General features: G+C 46.4%; 1 protein-coding gene across 1 annotated transcript in view; it reads left to right on the forward strand.

The window, feature by feature from the left end:
• Positions 1–3464: 3464 nt before the first annotated feature.
• NUP160 (nucleoporin 160) overlaps positions 3465–19889 on the forward strand; it is a 39276-nt gene continuing 22851 nt past the window's right edge. The window contains exons 1-5 of the mRNA XM_077286676.1: positions 3465–3653; positions 14680–14788; positions 16898–17108; positions 17917–18139; positions 18216–18291. Of these exons, the coding sequence (XP_077142791.1) occupies positions 3557–3653; positions 14680–14788; positions 16898–17108; positions 17917–18139; positions 18216–18291 (716 nt within the window). The 5' untranslated portion in view covers positions 3465–3556. The remainder of the gene's footprint in view (positions 3654–14679; positions 14789–16897; positions 17109–17916; positions 18140–18215; positions 18292–19889) is intronic.

The following is a 19889-nucleotide window of genomic DNA, read 5'->3' on the forward strand; positions in this document are numbered from 1 at the left end:
CATCACTGTAGACATCACCGAGCCCCCACCGTGCTTCACTGTAGATATCACCGAGCCCCCACCATGCTTCACTGTAGACATCACGAGCCCCCATTGTGCTTCACTGTAGACATCACTGAGCCCCACCGTGCTTCACTGTAGATATCACTGAGCCCCCACCATGCTTCACTGTAGACATCACGAGCCCCCGCTGTGCTTCACTGTAGACATCACTGAGCCCCACCGTGCTTCACTGTAGACATCACTGAGCCCCCGCCATGCTTCACTGTAGACATCACCGAGATCCCACTGTGCTTCACTGTAGACATCACTGAGCCCCCGCCATGCTTCAATGTAGACATTACCGAGCTCCCACCATGCTTCACTGTAGACATCACCGAGCCCCCACTGTGCCTCACTGTAGACATCACGAGCCCCTCTGTGCTTCACCTTAGACATCACCGAGCCCCCGCTGTGCTTCACTGTAGACATCACCAAGCCCCCGCTGTGCTTCACTGTAGACATCATGAGCCCCCACTGTGCTTCACTGTAGTCATCACCGAGCTCCCACCATGCTTCACAGTAGACATCACCGAGCCCCCACTGTGCTTCACTGTAGACATCACGAGCCCCCACTATGCTTCACTGAAGACATCACGAGCCCCCACTGTGCTTTACTGTAGACATCACTGAGCCCCCACCATGCATCACTGTAGACATTACCAAGCCCCTGCCGTGCTTCACTGTAAACATCACCGGGCCCCCACTGTGCTTCACTGTAGACATCACGAGCCCCCACTGTGCTTCACTGTAGACATCACGAGCCCCCACTGTGCTTCACTGTAGACATCACTGAGCCCTCACCATGCATCACTGTAGACATTACCGAGCCCCCGCCGTGCTTCACTATAGACATCACTGAGCCCCCGCTGTGCTTCACTGTCGACATCACGAGCCCCCACTGTACTTCACTGTAGACATCACCGAGCCCCCACCATGCTTCACTGTAGACATCACCGAGCCCCCACTGTGCTTCACTGTAAACATCACCAAGCCACCACCATGCTTCACTGTACTCATCATTGAGCCCCCACCATGCTTCACTGTAGACATCACCGAGCCCCCACTGTGCTTCACTGTAGACATCACCAAGCCCCCACTGTGCCTCACTGTAGACATCACCGAGCCCCCGCTGTGCTTCACTGTAGACATCACTGAGCCCCACCGTGCTTCACTGTAGACATCACCGAGCCCCCGCCATGCTTCACTGTAGACATCACCGAGATCCCACTGTGCTTCACTGTAGACATCACTGAGCCCCCGCCATGCTTCAATGTAGACATTACCGAGCTCCCACCATGCTTCACTGTAGACATCACCGAGCCCCCACTGTGCCTCACTGTAGACATCACGAGCCCCTCTGTGATTCACCTTAGACATCACCGAGCCCCCGCTGTGCTTCACTGTAGACATCACCAAGCCCCCGCTGTGCTTCACTGTAGACATCATGAGCCCCCACTGTGCTTCACTGTAGTCATCACCGAGCTCCCACCATGCTTCACAGTAGACATCACCGAGCCCCCACTGTGCTTCACTGTAGACATCACGAGCCCCCACTATGCTTCACTGAAGACATCACGAGCCCCCACTGTGCTTTACTGTAGACATCACTGAGCCCCCACCATGCATCACTGTAGACATTACCGAGCCCCTGCCGTGCTTCACTGTAAACATCACCGGGCCCCCACTGTGCTTCACTGTAGACATCACGAGCCCCCACTGTGCTTCACTGTAGACATCACGAGCCCCCACTGTGCTTCACTGTAGACATCACGAGCCCCCACTGTGCTTCACTGTAGACATCACTGAGCCCTCACCATGCATCACTGTAGACATTACCGAGCCCCCGCCGTGCTTCACTATAGACATCACTGAGCCCCCGCTGTGCTTCACTGTCGACATCACGAGCCCCCACTGTACTTCACTGTAGACATCACCGAGCCCCCACCATGCTTCACTGTAGACATCACCGAGCCCCCACTGTGCTTCACTGTAAACATCACCAAGCCACCACCATGCTTCACTCTACTCATCATTGAGCCCCCACCATGCTTCACTGTAGACATCACCGAGCCCCCACTGTGCTTCACTGTAGACATCACCGAGCCCCCGGTTTTGTCTTATCGCTCCACAGAACAGAATCCCAAAGCTCAGCTGCGGTTTTCTGCTTTCCGGGAACATGTCAGGACTCAGAATAGAAGGGCGCACCAACCAACATTTAAAGCTTCTATTGTTTCAGGATTATCAGAAGTGTCAAAATAATAAAAGTCCCCAAGAAGTGACCTAATTTTGGAAGCTACACCCCTCGACATTCACCTCGTGAGCTTTCTGTACCAAGAGTTGCTTGGATCATTTCTGAAAATGTGGGTAAAATATACAAAAAGAAATGACTTTGCTAAAAATTACCACCAACCAGCTGATTTTTCAGGGACTGTCCTGCGACCACAGGCTAAAAAAGACGCGAGATTTATGCAATCTTCAGTCAAAGATGGTTGTTTGGGAGGAGATCCTAGACGAGGATTCAATATCCTGTTTGTCTGGATACAAAACACGGGTAAATATTACCTCATGGTGCGACCACAAGGTCAAAAAAAGATGGAACAGGGTTAATAAAAGGCTGGAACAGTAAGTGGTAATAATAAAAAACCTCCGGAGGGACAGAGGCAACGAAGTCACAGACTGTAGATCGGACATGTGAGGAAGGCAGGGTCTCTCCAAAGCAAAGATGGTCGGAAGTCACCGATCTGTGAGGAACTGCAAAGCCTGAGCCTGTCCTCCATGTACAGGATGAGATCTCATCAGTGTCGTCCTGTGTCAGGGCTCGGCGGCCGCGCCGGGGTCTACAGCCACTGTGTGATCACGGCCTCAGGCGGCCCCAGAGGACGAGGGGTCCAGAGCCAGGCATGGCTTCTATTGGGGGGGTTTGTGGAATATTTTGGCGCGTTATTTGCAGCCTTCTGATTGGACGGCGCTTACTCTGGCGCGTTTTTCATCAGCAGCCGCTCTTCTCCCACCAGGAGCGGAAAAAACATCCAAAGCCCCGAACAGGACCAGGAGAAATAACTGAGAAGCGGCTTTTCTGCGTTTTCTCTGCGCTTTTTCTGGTGTTTAGTGGCGGAGCTTCTGCGATAACAGTGCGGTGTGAACACAGCCCATGAGCCACGTGCGATCCCGCACCGCAAATTCTATCTCTTCCGCTCACTTTTTAACTGTAAATGCAACAACTGATTACAAGCAGAAGAGGTCTCAGAAACAAAAAAGAAATGAAAAAAATCACTAAAAAAAAATATCTTTTTTTATTTTGCAATGAAATTTTCAGTCACAAACGTCTACTAGAACTCAACTGTCCTTGAGAGCCTCGTCGGAAACTGCAGGAGGCCATAAAGCGCTCTGCCAGCAGTAAACATGGCCGCTGCTTCCTCCCGCCCTCACTACCCAGCATGCTCTGCACCGGGGAAACCTTTGCGCGGCAGGTCCCGCCCCCTTTCAAGCAGCGCGCGGCTCCCTCTCAGGAAACATGGCGGCGTCTGTGGTGCTGGAGCGGAGTTTCACCGAGCTGAGCGCGGCCGAGCGGGAGAGCAGGAGGAACTACCGGGATGTCAGCCTGCGGCCCGGTAATGAGTGCCCGGGGCCGGACTACAGGGGGAAACCCTGCCGGACACTCGTTATGTGTCTATATATATACACATACACGCAGTAATATCACCCAGGGTGAGGGGAAAGGCGCAGAGTAGTGTCAGCTCCACGTCACGTGCTGGGAAATGTCGCGTATTGCGTACAGAGAAAGTGTCACTGCGACAACCTGTTCCAAAAGTCGCATAATGTCATCTATGCACCTGTAATGTGAGTGCAGCTCTGGGGTATAATACAGGATGTAACTCAGGATCAGTAATGTAATGTATGTACACAGTGACTGCACCAGCAGAATAGTGAGTGCAGCTCTGGGGTATAATACAGGACGTAACTCAGGATCAGTAATGTAATGTATGTACACAGTGACTGCACCAGCAGAATAGTGAGTGCAGCTCTGGGGTATAATACAGGAGGTAACTCAGGACCAGTAATGTAATGTATGTACACAGTGACTGCACCAGCAGAATAGTGAGTGCAGCTCTAGAGTATAATACAGGATGTAACTCAGGACCAGTAATGTAATGTATGTACACAGTGACTGCACCAGCAGAACAGTGAGTGCAGCTCCCGAGTATAATACAGGATGTAACTCAGGATCAGTAATGGAATGTATGTACACAGTGACTGCACCAGCAGAATAGTGAGTGCAGCTCTGAGGTATAATACAGGAGGTAACTCAGGATCAGTAATGTAATGTATGTACACAGTGACTGCACCAGTAGAATAGTGAGTGCAGCTCTGGGGTATAATACAGGATGTAACTCAGGATCAGTAATGTAATGTATGTACACAGTGACTGCACCAGCAGAATAGTGAGTGCAGCTCTGGGGTATAATACAGGATGTAGCTCAGGATCAGTAATGTAATGTATGTACACAGTGACTGCACCAGCAGAATAGTGAGTGCAGCTCTGGGGTATAATACAGGATGTAACTCAGGATCAGTAATGGAATGTATGTACACAGTGACTGCTCCAGCAGAATAGTGAGTGCAGCTCTGGGGTATAATACAGGATGTAACTCAGGACCAGTAATGTAATGCATGTACACAGTGACTGCACCAGCAGAACAGTGAGTGCAGCTCCCGAGTATAATACAGGATGTAACTCAGGATCAGTAATGGAATGTATGTACACAGTGACTGCTCCAGCAGAATAGTGAGTGCAGCTCTGGAGTATAATACAGGATGTAACTCAGGATCAGTAATGTATGTACACAGTGACTGCACCAGCAGAATAGTGTGTGCAGCTCTGGGGTATAATACAGGATGTAACTCAGGATCAGTAATGTATGTACACAGTGACTGCACCAGCAGAATAGTGAGTGCAGCTCTGGAGTATAATACAGGATGTAACTCAGGATCAGTAATGTATGTACACAGTGACTGCACCAGTAGAATAGTGAGTGCAGCTCTGGGGTATAATACAGGATGTAACTCAGGATCAGTAATGTAATGTATGTACACAGTGACTGCACCAGCAGAATAGTGAGTGCAGCTCTGGGGTATAATACAGGATGTAACTCAGGATCAGTAATGTAATGTATGTACACAGTGACTGCACCAGCAGAATAGTGAGTGCAGCTCTGGGGTATAATACAGGATGTAACTCAGGACCAGTAATGTAATGCATGTACACAGTGACTGCACCAGCAGAATAGTGAGTGCAGCTCTGGAGTATAATACAGGATGTAACTCAGGATCAGTAATGTAATGTATGTACACAGTGACTGCACCAGCAGAATAGTGAGTGCAGCTCTGGGGTATAATACAGGATGTAACTCAGGATCAGTAATGTAATGTATGTACACAGTGACTGCACCAGCAGAATAGTGAGTGCAGCTCTGGGGTATAATACAGGATGTAACTCAGGACCAGTAATGTAATGCATGTACACAGTGACTGCACCAGCAGAATAGTGAGTGCAGCTCTGGAGTATAATACAGGATGTAACTCAGGATCAGTAATGTATGTACACAGTGACTGCACCAGCAGAATAGTGAGTGCAGCTCTTGAGTATAATACAGGATGTAACTCAGGATCAGTAATGTAATGTATGTACACAGTGACTGCACCAGTAGAATAGTGAGTGCAGCTCTGGGGTATAATACAGGATGTAACTCAGGATCAGTAATGTATGTACACAGTGACTGCACCAGCAGAATAGTGAGTGCAGCTCTTGAGTATAATACAGGATGTAACTCAGGATCAGTAATGTAATGTATGTACATAGTGACTGCTCCAGTAGAATAGTGAGTGCAGCTCTGGGGTATAATACAGGAGGTAACTCAGGATCAGTAATGTATGTACACAGTGACTGCACCAGAAGAATAGTGAGTGCAGCTCTGGAGTATAATACAGGATGTAACTCAGGATCAGTAATGTATGTACACAGTGACTGCACCAGCAGAATAGTGAGTGCAGCTCTGGGGTATAATACAAGAGGTAACTCAGGATCAGTAATGTATGTACACAGTGACTGCTCCAGCAGAATAGTGAGTGCAGCTCTGGGGTATAATACAGGAGGTAACTCAGGATCAGTAATGTATGTACGCAGTGACTGCTCCAGCAGAATAGTGAGTGCAGGTCTGGGGTATAATACAGGAGGTAACTCAGGATCAGTAATGTATGTACACAGTGACTGCACCAGCAGAATAGTGAGTGCAGCTCTGGAGTATAATACAGGATGTAACTCAGGATCAGTAATGTATGTACACAGTGACTGCACCAGCAGAATAGTGAGTGCAGCTCTGGAGTATAATACAGGATGTAACTCAGGATCAGTAATGTATGTACACAGTGACTGCACCAGCAGAATAGTGTGTGCAGCTCTGGGGTATAATACAGGATGTAACTCAGGATCAGTAATGTATGTACACAGTGACTGCACCAGCAGAATAGTGAGTGCAGCTCTGGAGTATAATACAGGATGTAACTCAGGATCAGTAATGTATGTACACAGTGACTGCACCAGTAGAATAGTGAGTGCAGCTCTGGAGTATAATACAGGATGTAACTCAGGTTCAGTAATGTAATGTATGTACACAGTGACTGCTCCAGTAGAATAGTGAGTGCAGCTCTGAAGTATAATACAGGATGTAACTCAGGATCAGTAATGTATGTGCACAGTGACTGCTCCAGCAGAATAGTGAGTGCAGCTCTGGGGTATAATACAGGAGGTAACTCAGGATCAGTAATGTATGTACACAGTGACTGCACCAGCAGAATAGTGAGTGCAGCTCTGGAGTATAATACAGAATGTAACTCAGGATCAGTAATGTAATGTATGTACACAGTGACTGCACCAGCAGAATAGTGAATTCAGCTCTGGAGTATAATACAGGATGTAACTCAGGATCAGTAATGTAATGTATGTACACAGTGACTGCACCAGCAGAATAGTGAATTCAGCTCTGGAGTATAATACAGGATGTAACTCAGGATCAGTAATGTAATGTATGTACACAGTGACTGTACCAGCAGAATAGTGAGTGCAGCTCTGGAGTATAAGGCCATGTGCACACGTTGAGGATTTTTAGCGTTTTTTTCGCGTTTTTTCGCTATAAAAACGTGATAAAAACGCGAAAAAAATGCTAACATATGCCTCCTATTATTTACAGTGTATTCCGCATTTTTTGTGCAAATGTTGCGATTTTTTCCGCGAAAAAATCGCATCGCGGAAAAAAAAGCAACATGTTCATTAAAAATGCGGAATTGCGAGGATTCCGCACACCTAGGAGTGCATTGATCTGCTTACTTCCCGCACGGGGCTGTGCACACCATGCGGGAAGTAAGCAGATCAAGTGCGGTTGGTACCCAGGGTGGAGGAGAGGAGACTCTCCTCCACGCACTGGTCACCATATAATTGGTAAAAAAAAAAAAGAATTAAAATAAAAAATAGTCCTATACTCACCCTCGATGTCTTCCCGCCTCACCGCTGCATGCTGCCGCTTCGGTTCCTATAGCTGCTTTGCGGTGAAGGACATGCCGATGACGTCACTGTCTTGTGATTGGTCGTGAGCGGTCATGTGACCGCTCACGTGACCGCTCACATGACCGCGACGTCATGGAAGGTCCTGCGCGCACACACCAGCTATAGGAAGAGGAACGGACGCCGCTGATGAGATGTCTGGGTGAGTATAACCATTTTTTTTATTTTTTTTATTATTTTTAAACATTCTATCTTTTACTATAGATGCTGCATAAGCTGCATCTATAGTAAAAAGTTGGTCACACTTGTCAAACAGTATGTTTGACAAGTGTGACCAACCTGTCAGTCAGTTTTCCAAGTGATGCTACAGATCGCTTGGAAAACTTTAGCATTCTGCAAGCTAATTACGCTTGCAGAATGCTAAAAAAACCGCGAAAAAAATGCAAAAAAAAAAATGCGGATTTCTTGCAGAAAATTTCCGGTTTTCTTCAGGAAATTTCTGCAAGAAATCCGGACGTGTGCACATACCCTTAGGCTATGTTCACACAGTGCAGATTATTTGCGGTTTTTGCGCTATAAAAACGCTATAAAACCGCAAATAATCTGCATACATTAAGCATCCTATCATTTTTAATGAAATCCGCAATTTCTGTGCACATGATGTGTGTTTTTCCGCATGAAAAACGCGTTGCGGTAAAAATCCGGACATGCTCATTAATTTTGCCGTTTTTTCGCGGTTTTTCCACTGTCTAATGCATTGGGAAATGTTTGGGAAAAACCGCAACAAAAACGCGTCAAAACCGCGCAAAAAAACGCATTAAAAAACGCATGCGGTTTTCATGCAGAAAACCGGCAGAAATGTCAGGATTTTCCCAGGAATTTTCTGCATCAATTCCTGAACGTGTGTATGGGGCCTTAGGCTATGTGCACACGTCAGGATTTTGTCAGGATTTTTCCTCAGGTTTTTGGCTACAAATCCTGACAAAATCCTGACAAAATCCTGACGTGTGCACATAGCCTAAGGGTATGTGCACACGTCCGGATTTCTTGCAGAAATTTTCTGCAAGAAATCCGCATTTTTTTTTTTGCGTTTTTTTTCCGTTTTTTTTTCCGTTTTTTTTAGCATTCTGCAAAGCGTAATTAGCTTGCAGAATGCTAAAGTTTTCCAAGCGATCTGTAGCATCGCTTGGAAAACTGACTGACAGGTTGGTCACATTTGTCAAACATACTGTTTGACAAGTGTGACCAACTTTTTACTATAGATGCAGCATCTATAGTAAAAGATAGAATGTTTAAAAATAATAAAAAAAATGGTTATACTCACCCAGACATCTCATCAGCGGCGTCCGTTCCTCTTCCTATAGCTGGTGTGTGCGCGCAGGACCTTCCATGACGTCGCGGTCATGTGAGCGGTCACGTGAGCGGTCACATGACCGCTCACGACCAATCACAAGACAGTGACGTCATCGGCAGGTCCTTCACCGCAAAGCAGCTATAGGAACCGAAGCGGCAGCATGCAGCGGTGAGGCGGGAAGACATCGAGGGTGAGTATAGGACTATTTTTTATTTTAATTCTTTTTTTTTTTTACCACTTATATGGTGCCCAGTGCGTGGAGGAGAGTCTCCTCTCCTCCACCCTGGGTACCAACCGCACATAATCTGCTTACTTCCCGCATGGTATGCACAGCCCCGTGCGGGAAGTAAGCAGATCAATGGACTCCTAGGTGTGCGGAATCCTCGCAATTCCGCATTTTTAATGAACCTGTTGCTTTTTTTTCCGCGATGCGATTTTTTCGCGGAAAAAATCGCAACATTTGCACAAAAAATGCGGAATACACTGTAAATAATAGGAGGCATATGTTAGCGTTTTTTTCGCGTTTTTATCACGTTTTTATAGCGAAAAAACGCGAAAAAAACGCTAAAAATCCTGAACGTGTGCACATGGCCTAATACAGGAGGTAACTCAGGATCAGTAATGTAATGTATGTACACAATGACTGCTCCAGCAGAATAGTAAGTGCAGCTCTGGAGTATAATACAGGATGTAACTCAGGATCAGTAATGTTATGTATGTACATAGTGACTGCACCAGCAGAATAGTGAGTGCATCTCTGGAGTATAATACAGGATGTAACTCAGGATCAGTAATGTATGTACACAGTGACTGCACCAGCATAATAGTGAGTGCAGCTCTCGAGTATAATACAGGATGTAACTCAGGATCAGTAATGTAATGTATGTACACAGTGACTGCACCAGTAGAATAGTGAGTGCAGCTCTGGGGTATAATACAGGATGTAACTCAGGATCAGTAATGTATGTACACAGTGACTGCACCAGCAGAATAGTGAGTGCAGCTCTTGAGTATAATACAGGATGTAACTCAGGATCAGTAATGTAATGTATGTACATAGTGACTGCTCCAGTAGAATAGTGAGTGCAGCTCTGGGGTATAATACAGGAGGTAACTCAGGATCAGTAATGTATGTACACAGTGACTGCACCAGAAGAATAGTGAGTGCAGCTCTGGAGTATAATACAGGATGTAACTCAGGATCAGTAATGTATGTACACAGTGACTGCACCAGCAGAATAGTGAGTGCAGCTCTGGGGTATAATACAAGAGGTAACTCAGGATCAGTAATGTATGTACACAGTGACTGCTCCAGCAGAATAGTGAGTGCAGCTCTGGGGTATAATACAGGAGGTAACTCAGGATCAGTAATGTATGTACGCAGTGACTGCTCCAGCAGAATAGTGAGTGCAGGTCTGGGGTATAATACAGGAGGTAACTCAGGATCAGTAATGTATGTACACAGTGACTGCACCAGCAGAATAGTGAGTGCAGCTCTGGAGTATAATACAGGATGTAACTCAGGATCAGTAATGTATGTACACAGTGACTGCACCAGCAGAATAGTGAGTGCAGCTCTGGAGTATAATACAGGATGTAACTCAGGATCAGTAATGTATGTACACAGTGACTGCACCAGCAGAATAGTGTGTGCAGCTCTGGGGTATAATACAGGATGTAACTCAGGATCAGTAATGTATGTACACAGTGACTGCACCAGCAGAATAGTGAGTGCAGCTCTGGAGTATAATACAGGATGTAACTCAGGATCAGTAATGTATGTACACAGTGACTGCACCAGTAGAATAGTGAGTGCAGCTCTGGAGTATAATACAGGATGTAACTCAGGTTCAGTAATGTAATGTATGTACACAGTGACTGCTCCAGTAGAATAGTGAGTGCAGCTCTGAAGTATAATACAGGATGTAACTCAGGATCAGTAATGTATGTGCACAGTGACTGCTCCAGCAGAATAGTGAGTGCAGCTCTGGGGTATAATACAGGAGGTAACTCAGGATCAGTAATGTATGTACACAGTGACTGCACCAGCAGAATAGTGAGTGCAGCTCTGGAGTATAATACAGAATGTAACTCAGGATCAGTAATGTAATGTATGTACACAGTGACTGCACCAGCAGAATAGTGAATTCAGCTCTGGAGTATAATACAGGATGTAACTCAGGATCAGTAATGTAATGTATGTACACAGTGACTGCACCAGCAGAATAGTGAATTCAGCTCTGGAGTATAATACAGGATGTAACTCAGGATCAGTAATGTAATGTATGTACACAGTGACTGTACCAGCAGAATAGTGAGTGCAGCTCTGGAGTATAAGGCCATGTGCACACGTTGAGGATTTTTAGCGTTTTTTTCGCGTTTTTTCGCTATAAAAACGTGATAAAAACGCGAAAAAAATGCTAACATATGCCTCCTATTATTTACAGTGTATTCCGCATTTTTTGTGCAAATGTTGCGATTTTTTCCGCGAAAAAATCGCATCGCGGAAAAAAAAGCAACATGTTCATTAAAAATGCGGAATTGCGAGGATTCCGCACACCTAGGAGTGCATTGATCTGCTTACTTCCCGCACGGGGCTGTGCACACCATGCGGGAAGTAAGCAGATCAAGTGCGGTTGGTACCCAGGGTGGAGGAGAGGAGACTCTCCTCCACGCACTGGTCACCATATAATTGGTAAAAAAAAAAAAGAATTAAAATAAAAAATAGTCCTATACTCACCCTCGATGTCTTCCCGCCTCACCGCTGCATGCTGCCGCTTCGGTTCCTATAGCTGCTTTGCGGTGAAGGACATGCCGATGACGTCACTGTCTTGTGATTGGTCGTGAGCGGTCATGTGACCGCTCACGTGACCGCTCACATGACCGCGACGTCATGGAAGGTCCTGCGCGCACACACCAGCTATAGGAAGAGGAACGGACGCCGCTGATGAGATGTCTGGGTGAGTATAACCATTTTTTTTATTTTTTTTATTATTTTTAAACATTCTATCTTTTACTATAGATGCTGCATAAGCTGCATCTATAGTAAAAAGTTGGTCACACTTGTCAAACAGTATGTTTGACAAGTGTGACCAACCTGTCAGTCAGTTTTCCAAGTGATGCTACAGATCGCTTGGAAAACTTTAGCATTCTGCAAGCTAATTACGCTTGCAGAATGCTAAAAAAACCGCGAAAAAAATGCAAAAAAAAAAATGCGGATTTCTTGCAGAAAATTTCCGGTTTTCTTCAGGAAATTTCTGCAAGAAATCCGGACGTGTGCACATACCCTTAGGCTATGTTCACACAGTGCAGATTATTTGCGGTTTTTGCGCTATAAAAACGCTATAAAACCGCAAATAATCTGCATACATTAAGCATCCTATCATTTTTAATGAAATCCGCAATTTCTGTGCACATGATGTGTGTTTTTCCGCATGAAAAACGCGTTGCGGTAAAAATCCGGACATGCTCATTAATTTTGCCGTTTTTTCGCGGTTTTTCCACTGTCTAATGCATTGGGAAATGTTTGGGAAAAACCGCAACAAAAACGCGTCAAAACCGCGCAAAAAAACGCATTAAAAAACGCATGCGGTTTTCATGCAGAAAACCGGCAGAAATGTCAGGATTTTCCCAGGAATTTTCTGCATCAATTCCTGAACGTGTGTATGGGGCCTTAGGCTATGTGCACACGTCAGGATTTTGTCAGGATTTTTCCTCAGGTTTTTGGCTACAAATCCTGACAAAATCCTGACAAAATCCTGACGTGTGCACATAGCCTAAGGGTATGTGCACACGTCCGGATTTCTTGCAGAAATTTTCTGCAAGAAATCCGCATTTTTTTTTTTGCGTTTTTTTTCCGTTTTTTTTTCCGTTTTTTTTAGCATTCTGCAAAGCGTAATTAGCTTGCAGAATGCTAAAGTTTTCCAAGCGATCTGTAGCATCGCTTGGAAAACTGACTGACAGGTTGGTCACATTTGTCAAACATACTGTTTGACAAGTGTGACCAACTTTTTACTATAGATGCAGCATCTATAGTAAAAGATAGAATGTTTAAAAATAATAAAAAAAATGGTTATACTCACCCAGACATCTCATCAGCGGCGTCCGTTCCTCTTCCTATAGCTGGTGTGTGCGCGCAGGACCTTCCATGACGTCGCGGTCATGTGAGCGGTCACGTGAGCGGTCACATGACCGCTCACGACCAATCACAAGACAGTGACGTCATCGGCAGGTCCTTCACCGCAAAGCAGCTATAGGAACCGAAGCGGCAGCATGCAGCGGTGAGGCGGGAAGACATCGAGGGTGAGTATAGGACTATTTTTTATTTTAATTCTTTTTTTTTTTTACCACTTATATGGTGCCCAGTGCGTGGAGGAGAGTCTCCTCTCCTCCACCCTGGGTACCAACCGCACATAATCTGCTTACTTCCCGCATGGTATGCACAGCCCCGTGCGGGAAGTAAGCAGATCAATGGACTCCTAGGTGTGCGGAATCCTCGCAATTCCGCATTTTTAATGAACCTGTTGCTTTTTTTTCCGCGATGCGATTTTTTCGCGGAAAAAATCGCAACATTTGCACAAAAAATGCGGAATACACTGTAAATAATAGGAGGCATATGTTAGCGTTTTTTTCGCGTTTTTATCACGTTTTTATAGCGAAAAAACGCGAAAAAAACGCTAAAAATCCTGAACGTGTGCACATGGCCTAATACAGGAGGTAACTCAGGATCAGTAATGTAATGTATGTACACAATGACTGCTCCAGCAGAATAGTAAGTGCAGCTCTGGAGTATAATACAGGATGTAACTCAGGATCAGTAATGTTATGTATGTACATAGTGACTGCACCAGCAGAATAGTGAGTGCATCTCTGGAGTATAATACAGGATGTAACTCAGGATCAGTAATGTATGTACACAGTGACTGCACCAGCATAATAGTGAGTGCAGCTCTCGAGTATAATACAGGATGTAACTCAGGATCAGTAATGTAATGTATGTACACAGTGACTGCACCAGCAGAATAGTGAGCGACAGCTCTGGAGTATAATACAAGATGTAACTCAGGATCAGTAATGTATGTACACAGTGACTGTACCAGCAGAATGGTGAGTGCAGCTCTGGAATATAATACAGGATGTAACTCAGGATCAGTAATGTATGTACACGGTGAGTGCACCAGCAGAATAGTGAGTGCAGCTCTGGAGTATAATACAGGATGTAACTTAGGATCAGTAATGTAATGCATGTACACAGTGACTGCACCAGCAGAATAGTGAATGCAGCTCTGGAGTATAATACAGGATGTAACTCAGGATCAGTAATGTATGTACACAGTGACTGCACCAGCAGAATAGTGAGTGCAGCTCTGGAGTATAATACAGGAAGTAACTCAGGATCAGTAATGTATGTACACAGTGACTGCACCAGCAGAATAGCGCGTGCAGCTCTGGAGTATAATACAGGATGTAACACAGGATCAGTAATGTATGTACACAGTGACTGCACCAGCAGAATAGTGAGTGCAGCTCTGGAGTGTAACACTTTTCTGTATGACTGTACACTACTTCCCGGCACACCGGTGGTTTTTCTTCTTGGGAAGAGCCATATTTTCCATATCTACACCTTTTCTATTATCCATTGATATTGGGCCTTTTTCTTTTTCTCGTATGTTCTGGTTCTTTCCTGCTTCATTTGCTGAGAATTGATTGTCTCTTTCCATTGTAGAGGTCACTCCTATCTTTGGGGGTCCCAAGTACAGTGAGAGTGGCGGGGGCTACTACTACAAGGAAAGCAGCAGTCTCCTGGCCGTCACCCGGAATCGCTTCTTGTACTGGTGAGTGCGTTGTTATTATGGCCTCATAGATGCCGTTTTCTAGGGTGGGCTGTTATATGAGCTGTGGGGTCCGGACCCAGCAGAAAGCAATGATCGCTGCTCTGTAGACATAAAGTCCCCAGATGTTCCCGTTCCTGTCCCTGCCGCCTCATCATGCTGCTGGTCGCTCTGCTGATCGGGCGCTGGTCTTCTGCGTTGACCTGATCCTTCTACACTTGTGACATACAGTCATGGCCAAAAGTATTGACACCCCTGCAATTCTGTCAGATAATACTCAGTTTCTTCCTGAAAATGATTGCAAACACAAATTCTTTGGTATTATTATCTTCATTTAATTTGTCTTAAATGAAAAAACACGAAAGAGAATGAAGCAAAAAGCAAATCATTGATCATTTCACACACAACTCCAAAAATGGTCCAGACAAAAGTATTGGCACCCTCAGCCTAATACCTGGTTGCACAACCTTTAGCCAAAATAACTGTGATCAACCGCTTCCGGTAACCATCAATGAGTTTCTTACAATGCTCTGCTGGAATTTTAGACCATTCTTCTTTGGCAAACTGCTCCAGGTCCCTGATATTTGAAGGGTGCCTTCTCCAAACTGCCATTTTTAGATCTCTCCACAGGTGTTCTATGGGATTCTGGTCTGGACTCATTGCTGGCCACCTTAGAAGTCTCCAGTGCTGTCTCTCAAACCATTTTCTAGTGCTTTTTGAAGTGTGTTTTGGGTCATTGTCCTGCTGGAAGACCCATGATCTCTGAGGGAGACCCAGCTTTCTCACACTGGGCCCTACATTATGCTGCAAAATTTATTGGTAGTCTTCAGACTTCATAATGCCATGCACACGGTCAAGCAGTCCAGTGCCAGAGGCAGCAAAGCAACCCCAAAACATCAGGGAACCTCCACCATGTTTGACTGTAGGGACCCGTGTTCTTTTCTTTGAATGCCTTTTTTTCTCCTGTAAACTCTGTTGATGCCTTTGCCCAAAAAGCTCTACTTTTGTCTCATTTGACCAGAGAACATGCTTCCAAAACGTTTTAGGCTTTTTCAGGTAAGTTTTGGCAAACTCCAGCCTGGCTTTTTTATGTCTCGGGGTAAGAAGTGGGGTCTTCCTGGGTCTCCTACCATACAGTCCCTTTTCATTCAGACGCTGACGGATAGTACGGGTTGACACTGTTGTACCCTCGGACTGCAGGGCAGCTTGAACTTGTTTGGATGTTAGTCGAGGTTCTTTATCCAACATCCGCACAATCTTACATTGAAATCTCTTGTCAATTTTTCTTTTCCGTCCACATCTAGGGAGGTTAGCCACAGTGCCATGGGCTTTACACTTCTTGATGACACTGCGCACGGTAGACACAGGAACATTCAGGTCTTTGGAGATGGACTTGTAGCCTTGAGATTGCTCATGCTTCCTCACAATTTGTTTTCTCAAGTCCTCAGACAGTTCTTTGGTCTTCTTTCTTTTCTCCATGCTCAATGTGGTACAGGACAGAGGTTGAGTCAACTTTAATCCATGTCAACTGGCTGCAAGTGTGATTGTTATTGCCAACACCTGTTAGGTGCCACAGGTAAGTTACAGGTGCTGTTAATTACACAAATTAGAGAAGCATCACATGATTTTTAGAACAGTGCCAATACTTTTGTCCACCCCCTTTTTTATGTTTGGTGTGGAATTATATCCAATTTGGCTTTGGGACAATTCTTTTTGTGTTTTTTCATTTAAGACAAATTAAATGAAGATAATAATACCAAAGAATTTGTGTTTGCAATCATTTTCAGGAAGAAACTGAGTATTATCTGACAGAATTGCAGGGGTGTGAATACTTTTGGCCATGACTGTATGTATTTATAGGGCGGCTCCAGCTGTAAGCGCCATGGCAGCAGACCTGCTCCCCTCCGGAGTCAGGCTGGAAGACCCCATTAACCTCCAGACGTCTTCTGTCACCAGTTACTGAAGTTGTTTGCAAGTCACTAAAATGCGGTTATTTTACCATCACTGCGAGTCACCAGATTGCGCCCCTCAGCTGCGCTCTTGCCGGTGCTTTGTCCCTTTCTGTTTCATTATGGACACGTTCACTGTTCCTAACTTCTTCTGTTCCTTCAGGACGTCGTACGCGGACACCTTAGAGCTGGTGGAGGAGTCTCTGGACGTGAACCTCCTGAATAATGCCGTCCGCCTCAAAATCTATAACTGCGCCATCCTGCCCTGCGGCGTCCACGTGTGCGAGACGCAGAGCAACGTGATCATCCTGATCCTCACAAATCAGACCGTCCACCGACTGGTCCTCCCTCATCCATCACACCTCTATAGAAGTGTAAGTAGGATCTGGCCTCATGAGACTATCTGCTGAGAGGTTCTGCAGCAGCTGAGAGGTTCTGCAGCAGCTGAGACCCAGTACTGTATAATGAAGCTCTGCTGATCGTTCATGACATGATCTGCTCCTACCAGAGCGGAGAGGAAGGGCTTGAATGGAGCGGCGGTCGAGTTCTTTCACTGGTGTCGTATTCAGACTCCAGAGCTGACATCTTGGTTGGTTTCTTGACCACATTGCCATCGGGGCCACTTACTGAATGGCTTTACTATGTTAGTCAATGTTACAAAAGAAAAAAGCAGGCGTGCTTATTAGAGATGAGCTAGACGATTTGTGGGACCCCAGTTTAATGGCCATGTCAGTAGTCCGTGCATCGATTTGTGGGACCCCAGTCCAGTGGACATGTCAGTAGTCCGAGCCCGCTAGTTGGGAGCCCTATGAACCATCTACCTGCCAGCGTCCCTGGCTCGTTTTCTGATTGATTCCTGACCAGTGGCCACAAACTACTGATGGGGCCGCTGGACCGAGGTTCTTCTATCGATGGCTCATCTCCTCCATCGGTGTTTGAGGTTCTGTTTTGTTGCTTGCTGGTTGATCAGGATTATCGGCAGTAGGTGAGGGTTTGCTGAGCCAGACGTGTGCGATCTCTCCATCCCATCCACCAGACTCCTCATCGCCTGCGATTTCTGTATGATGGGTGGGCTTGGTTTTGGTGGACAGACCACGTCCCTCATCTGATCGTTATGCAGATTTTTGCCTTTCATGTGCACAGTTTTTGCTTAGATGTTAATGTGGTTGCTTTCTTTTACAGGAGATTATTACAGAAAGTCAGATGCAGTCGATATTTGCGGACTTTGGGAAGATGAACTACAGTGATTCGGCGAACAGCTACGTGATCCCTCCGCTACCCGGACGCTCGCAGAGCTCGGCCGCCTCCGCTGCCTGGCTAAGCAGTGAGGGGGAGACGCTATTTGCCTTTCCATCCAGTTCGGGTGGGATCCTTGTTGTGAAGATGCCCCCTTGTGATGTTGCTGGTATGTCGGTCTGCTGACGTCTGTTTTAGGGCATTAATGAGTTTCTTTATTTCTGACCTAACAGCTTTTTCTTTAGGATCGGTGACTGTGGTGGAGCTGAAGCAAATGTCGGTCAGGAGACTGTTAACTGGGTTCATACCTACAGCTATAAGGTCCGTGTCATCCCCATCTCTGACATAGCAGCAGCCATTGTCACATACCTCATGTCATGGCGGCACTGCGGAGCGTGATACTAAAAATATGGCTCCAACAGCAGCCGGCTGCTCGAAAGAAATAGCCAGCACAATGCTTATTATTTATGATATGTGCAAAAAGAAAAAAAAGAGCATGAACCGCACATCCCAAAATCATACGTTGATCTAAAGCCGCTAGGCAAAAATTTAAATACTGAACATGAGGTTTTCAGTTTAACATTCTGATCAGACTGTATGAAGCCCACTGCCCCTTCACGGCAAACCTCGTAGTGGGTCCTAACGCCCTAACGGAGCGGAGCCGTGCGGCGACCACCGCCGCAGCGGCCATGCACCAGCAGGGCGGACGGCCTGTTGCCCCACAGCACCCATGCTGCGAGACTGAGTCCCCAAGACTCCAGACCGCGCCGCCCCACCAGCACAAAGCCACAGCAACAATGGCCGCCACACAGCACCAGCACCAAAATGAAGGGAGCATTTCAACTCACCTTCCTCCAGCTCTTCAGTGAGAGCCAAAATGGGCTAGACCCCTTACTTTGCAGTCTCCTGCTAATTAAAATCACCTGAGCCAAATGGGAGGAGTGCTGGTCCAAAAAAAGAGACAAGTACATGCTATGTGCAAAAAGAAAAAAAAGAGCATGAACCGCACATCCCAAAATCATACGTTGATCTAAAGCCGCTAGGCAAAAATTTAAATACTGAACATGAGGTTTTCAGTTTAACATTCTGATCAGACTGTATGAAGCCCACTGCCCCTTCACGGCAAACCTCGTAGTGGGTCCTAACGCCCTAACGGAGCGGAGCCGTGCGGCGACCACCGCCGCAGCGGCCATGCACCAGCAGGGCGGACGGCCTGTTGCCCCACAGCACCCATGCTGCGAGACTGAGTCCCCAAGACTCCAGACCGCGCCGCCCCACCAGCACAAAGCCACAGCAACAATGGCCGCCACACAGCACCAGCACCAAAATGAAGGGAGCATTTCAACTCACCTTCCTCCAGCTCTTCAGTGAGAGCCAAAATGGGCTAGACCCCTTACTTTGCAGTCTCCTGCTAATTAAAATCACCTGAGCCAAATGGGAGGAGTGCTGGTCCAAAAAAAGAGACAAGTACATGCTATGTGCAAAAAGAAAAAAAAGAGCATGAACCGCACATCCCAAAATCATACGTTGATCTAAAGCCGCTAGGCAAAAATTTAAATACTGAACATGAGGTTTTCAGTTTAACATTCTGATCAGACTGTATGAAGCCCACTGCCCCTTCACGGCAAACCTCGTAGTGGGTCCTAACGCCCTAACGGAGCGGAGCCGTGCGGCGACCACCGCCGCAGCGGCCATGCACCAGCAGGGCGGACGGCCTGTTGCCCCACAGCACCCATGCTGCGAGACTGAGTCCCCAAGACTCCAGACCGCGCCGCCCCACCAGCACAAAGCCACAGCAACAATGGCCGCCACACAGCACCAGCACCAAAATGAAGGGAGCATTTCAACTCACCTTCCTCCAGCTCTTCAGTGAGAGCCAAAATGGGCTAGACCCCTTACTTTGCAGTCTCCTGCTAATT

This window comes from Ranitomeya variabilis, chromosome 2 (assembly GCF_051348905.1).
Source record: "Ranitomeya variabilis isolate aRanVar5 chromosome 2, aRanVar5.hap1, whole genome shotgun sequence".
NCBI classification, from domain to species: Eukaryota; Metazoa; Chordata; class Amphibia; order Anura; family Dendrobatidae; genus Ranitomeya; species Ranitomeya variabilis.